The following is a 6000-nucleotide window of genomic DNA, read 5'->3' on the forward strand; positions in this document are numbered from 1 at the left end:
TTCACATGCGGAAATTTCAGCTCAACATGTGAAAACAGTGATAATGGGATTTCACGTGTGCTTTTTTTTGTAAGGGAATGAAATGGTATGGGTTTTTTAAAGAATAAGTGGTATGCTGTTCAGCTAAAATAGTGCACAAATCTTTAATCAATGACAATATGATTACATTTGACATGGTCACTTAGTACAGATTTTTCAATATGACCCTCACCTGGGATTTGAGCTGGATTTGGGGTACGCTGATCTTTTTGCTGTGCCAGAAAGTCTGTAGCATGATAATATAATAGTTTTTCTTTAGTGTATTTTTAACAGTCCGAAGTGTAAGAATACAGGTGAAATCAGTCATTGACACAGACATGGTGGTGTAGCAGGAAGATCAGAATGCCATGAACCAATACGTTATGTGTTCAAATCCCAGGTGAGGACATGTTGAATAATAATTACTCTATAAATAAACATACAAAATGTAATCATGTCGAATATGTAAGTTGAAAAAGCAGTGTAAGTTAAAAGCACTGTTTGTGTGTTTATCCAAACGACTAATTTTTGTTTGCAGGGCATCACCTGTTAAATCTCATCTGAAAAATATTCACATATGAACATTTGAATCTACATGTGAAAGGTTATGTGATCACGTGCAAATCATCACGTGAAGTGTTCTAAAAACACATAGTTTCACATGTGAAATTTCAATTAAGTACCCCTCAAGACACTTCATTTTAGCTAGCTAAATCCTGTGTAACACCTAGTAATTACATTGTACTTATGCAGATTTTACATGTACTCTGTGGTGTACTTGTGTGTTTATCCTCCCACTTGAGGATGCCACCAGTATGGTAGTCAGTGAGGTTAATCTATATCTGATCTATTTTTGTAAACTCAACCAGATTATACACTTCTGAGGGGCAACTGCTAGCAACAACATTGAGTGGAATTTTTGAAGTGTGCATTCACGGGTTGGTAATTAAAGCCTATGTAATCTCGGGACACCCAGCGCATCTGTCTACAAGAGATTACAACCTTGTGATAGTTATTACTGAATTGAATGCAGCCAAGAAGGAACAACACGCTAAATTGGTGAATTTAGTGGAAACTTGCCCATTTTGTATCAAGCATGGTAACAAGCATTCGTTGTTACATCTCAGTAATTACAGACTGCAATTACCACCAATTACATGCTGTTTTACAGTGTAACTATTAGTTATTACAATGAACTACAATGCTTGTTACAGTGTAGTTACACATGTAATTACACTGTAATAAGGACCCCTTAGAATTAAGTGTTATCGCAGGGAGGGCAGAGGAGCCACAGTAATAACCTCCTTTACATTCCCTCCACCTCCACCTCCTCCTCCACCTCCACTCACACTACCATGAGGGCTGAGGTAAAGAGGAGTCCTCTCTATCTATAGCAGCAGCAGGTGGAAGAAAGAGAGAACATCAGAGCTGTCAATCTCAGTGAGCTGAGCTGTCTAGTGAAGGCTGCATAGATTGGTACATGTAACTAGAAGACATAGTGAAGTGCACAGCTTTCAGAGAAGGTTCCAACCTTAGGAACACTCTGCTCAACTAGCCCAGGTTCTCCTGGCAGTTGGAGGGTACGTGTTTTCAGTGTATTTCCGTGTGCTCACGGCAATCATAATAATCTATCTGGAGACATCTAAACATATTTACCTGTGTGTTACACTGTAGTTTGCACAAACGCTTTGTAAGTTACCCTGGATAACAATGTCATCAAAATAATGAACACACACTAATCTCCTACCAGCAGAGGGATGAGTGCAGGGGTGAGGGGGGAAGACGAAGGGGACATGAAGAAGAGAGGGAGGAAACGGAAAGGAAACGGACAGGAAATCTGGTTAAGGGGATCAGAGTTCCACCACTGGTCCTTTGAAGGCGGGCGCTGCGCTGGGCTGCCTGGCACAGGGGGTAGCGCCAACGGGGAGATAATAGAGGAGCATTAATCCGACAAACAGGATTAGGGACTGGGAATAGAGGAGGTAGTGAGGTGGGTGAGGGGTGCTGGGTAGGATGGGTCACTGCCACCCCTGCTCAGCCTACCCATTGGGCACAGTGGTAGGGAGGCAGTCCAAGCCATATCAGCATGGCCACACGGAGCAATAGGGGTGGCCCTGGGGAAGGTGACTCCAGACCAGGCAGTGCCCCGGGTGTTAGCTGGGAGATGTGTGGCCTCTCATTAAAGCATCTGTTCTACATGGTCCCTATCACGACAAGGCACAGGCACATGGTTGTTACCCACTGAGTCCTCTCTGCCAGGCCAGACCTCTGTTCTCCAGCATCATGGAAGCTACGGCCACACACAGGGACTGAAAGAGATAGAGTCCACCCTACTCACCGTAGAGAAGATCATGCAAAACCACTGCACTGTGTAACATCTGCTATTGAATCAAAATGGTGTAGACTTTGAAATCATTCAAGGACACACATGCATAGCAATCCTTGAACTTGGTACAAAGTAGTGGTCCAAAACTATAATCAGAACCATGGACCAGATATGTATATATTACACAAGGGCTTTCCCACACACCCCTCCAAATGTTCTTACTAACCTATTTACCACAGTTCAATAAACAGAAAATAGTGTGAGAACGGTGTGAAAGAAAACATAGGCCATCGGCTCATATTCATACCAGTGGTGTAATACAAAACAAGAATCGTAATTCTTTAGCTTATATCCTAATCAGAGGGAGATGGAGAAAGGACCCACTGCTCCCAATTGACTGACTTACCCCCATCACCACAAACTCACAGCAGATCAGCAATCCTTCAAACATCACAGCCTAGAACAGAAACATGATCTCCTGCATACAGGTAAACATATCCAAGAGTCCGTCTGGACTTCTGTTTGACTTACCTCCCTTGTTCCTGTGTCTGCCTGGCATCCTGCCCTGCAGGCTGACCTCTGGTCCTCCCAGGAGCAGGAAAAGGATCAGAACCAGTTCACACGCAGACACACATCCACACCTGGTCCTGGGTGACATCTCAGGGCTCAGTCTGGCACCTGGGTCTCCTCACACACAGACTCTGGGTAGGTTCCACTGTGGGACACTACTTTCTCCACCCAGCAGTCTCACCAATCACAGGGAGGGCAGCATGGGAGATGTGAGTGGGACCGCTACACCCTCAGTCCCATCCACATCAGTTCCAGTTCCCAGGTGCCTCTGCAGACCCATTCATGGTATCCCCAAGTTGATATTAATAAAAGGTGTATGTTTTCCTTTGTTCTTAGTTGGCAGTTGTCTGTTTCTCTTTGGTCTGTCCAAAGTGCGATGGAGAGACGGTGTCTCCTTGCAGACAGAGGTGCTGTGTCCACAATCACATCGTCAGAGAGTTGTAGAAGCGCTGTGAAGTCCCTTTCCAGAGGATCCTCTTAGACAGCACTGCACAGGACAGCTGGAGGACGGAGCTGGCTGAGCAGAGTCACACAGCGTGGAGCTCTCCCTCACTCGCTCTGTTACACACACATACTCTTTCTCTCTCTCTATTTCTCTCTCTCTCTCTGAAGGCTGAAACAGCTGCGGGTAAAACTGGTGCTGATTATAGTGGTAGTGATGGTGCTGATGGAGACAGCGGTGTTGATGGTGTTCATGGTGGTGAAAGCCTGCTCTTTCTACTGGTGTTTACTCAGAGGAGACGTCCATGCAGCATGCACTCTCACTACAAACACAACAGACTGAGGAGGAGAGGAAAACACACCAGTCCAGAGGTATGAGCGCAGGGGATGGAGAGTGAGAATGAGAGAGAGTGTGTGAGTGTGAGAGAGGAACGAGTACAGTGTAACAGTAAAGCGAGCAGTGGAAAGAGTGAGAGAGAGATAAATGAAGCCAATGGTTGATACGTGTGGAGGAACGTCAGGCTTGCGCATGGAGAGAGGAGAGCGGAAAGGAGAGAAGTAACAGAGATGGCTATAATCCTCACACACAGGCAGGCAGGCAGCTCTGGAAGCAGCAGTCGATAGAAAAACACTTTCCGAGGAGAGAGATGACAGCTTCACCACGCAGCTATGTCAGCTCAGCGTCATAGAGCAGTGTGGAGAGAGAGCAAGAGAGAGAGAGCAGGGTATAGGGAGAGAGGGAGCTGACTTCAGAGAGTAGGGGGGAAGTAGAGGGATATAGAGGCAAAGAATAGAGAGGAGAGAGGGAAGGGGGTGGAGAGTGGTGATGTACGTTCCTAGCTATCTCTGGGGTGTGCAAGGTTTTTCACCACAGTTACAGGAGTTGAGCGAGTGAGAGGCTGAAGGAGAATGGAAATGAATGTTTACCACAAGAAACCCAATCACCCTCTTATACTCTTTACATACAATTACTATCTTCCTCTCTCTTGCCCTTTCACCACCCCTCATCCAAGCATGTCAATGAACAATATGGGATAGCAGATCTTCAGATCAATTTAGCTGCAATAAGAGACACCATGCTGTCAGAGGTGTCAATATGTTGTTCCTGGTTGAAAAATATTGAGTTACAGTTCATATAAGGAAATCAGTCAATTTAAATATATTTATTAGGCCCTAATCTATGGATTTCACATCACTGGGAATACAGATTTGCATCTGTTGGTCACAGATACGCAAAAAAAAAAGAAGTACAGTACCTTGCAAATGTATTCATCCCCTTGGCGTTTTTCCTACTTTGTTGCATTACAACCTGTAATTTAAATTGATTTTTATTTGGATTTCATGTAATGGACATACACAAAATAGTCAAAATTGGTAAAGTGAAATGAAAAAACTAATTTTTTCAAAAAATTCTACAAAATAAATAACGGAAAAATGGTGCGTGCATATGTATTCACCCCCTTTGCTATGAAGCCCCTAAAGAAGATCTGGTGCAATCAATTACCTTCAGAAGTCACATAATTAGTTAAATAAAGTTCACCTGTGTGCAATCTAAGTGTCACATGATCTGTCACATGATCTCAGTATATATATACACCTGTTCTGAAAGGCCCCAGAGTCTGCAACACCACTAAGCAAGGGGCACCACCAAGCAAGCGGCACCATGAAGTCCAAGGAGCTCTCCAAACAGGTCAGGGACAAAGTTGTGGAGAAGTACAGATCAGGGTTGGGTTATAAAAAAATATCTGAAAATTTGAACATCCCACGGAGCACCATTAAATCCATTATTAAAAATTTGAAATAATATGGCACCACAACAAACATGCCAAGAGAGGGCCGTCCACCAAAACTCACGGAACAGGCAAGGAGGGCATTAATCAGAGAGGCAACAAAGAGACCAAAGATAACCCTGAAGGAGCTGCAAAGCTCCACAGCGGAGATTGGAGTATCTGTCCATAGGACCACTTTAAGCCGTACACTCCACAGAGCTGGGCTTTATTGAAGAGTGGCCAGAAAAAAGCCATTGATTAAAGAAAAAAATAAGCAAACACGTTTGGTGTTTGCCAAAAGACATGTGGAAGACTCCCCTAACATATGGAAGAAGGTACTCTGGTCAGAGCTTTTTGGCCATCAAGGAAAACGCTATGTCTGGTGAAAACCCAACACCTCTCATCACCCCGAGAACACCATCCCCACAGTGAAGCATGGTGGTGGCAGCATCATGCTGTGGGGATGTTTTTCATCGGCAGGGACTGGGAAGCTGGTCAGAATTGAAGGAATGATGGATGGCGCTAACTACAGGGAAATTCTTGAGGGAACCTGTTTCAGTCTTCCAGAAAATTGAGACTGGGACGGCGGTTCACCTTCCAGCAAGACAATGACCCTAAGCATACTGCTAAAGCAACACTCGAGTGGTTTAAGGGGAAACATTTACATTTCTTGGAATGGCCTAGTCAAAGCCCAGACCTCAATCCAATTGAGAATCTGTGGTATGAGTGGCGCAGTGGTCTAAGGCACTGCATCGCAGTGCTAGCTATGCCACTAGAGATCCTGGTTCGAATGCAGGCTCTGTCGTAGCCGGCCGTGACCGGGAGACCCATGGGGCGGTGCACAATTGGCCCAGCGTCGTCCAGGGTAGGGAGGAA

The 6000-nt window shown here is 44.9% G+C and overlaps 1 protein-coding gene across 4 annotated transcripts in view; it reads right to left on the minus strand.

Annotated features, from left to right (window-relative positions):
* LOC121579892 (roundabout homolog 2-like) overlaps window positions 1-3984 on the minus strand; it is a 169799-nt gene extending 165815 nt beyond the window's left edge. For all 4 annotated transcript variants that reach the window (XM_041894851.2, XM_041894849.2, XM_041894850.2 and 1 more), the window contains exon 1: window positions 2876-3984. In XM_041894851.2, the coding sequence (XP_041750785.2) occupies window positions 2876-3002 (127 nt within the window). In that variant the 5' untranslated portion in view covers window positions 3003-3984. The remainder of the gene's footprint in view (window positions 1-2875) is intronic.
* Window positions 3985-6000: the final 2016 nt, after the last annotated feature.

This window comes from Coregonus clupeaformis, chromosome 13 (assembly GCF_020615455.1).
Source record: "Coregonus clupeaformis isolate EN_2021a chromosome 13, ASM2061545v1, whole genome shotgun sequence".
In the NCBI taxonomy this organism is placed as follows: domain Eukaryota; kingdom Metazoa; phylum Chordata; class Actinopteri; order Salmoniformes; family Salmonidae; genus Coregonus; species Coregonus clupeaformis.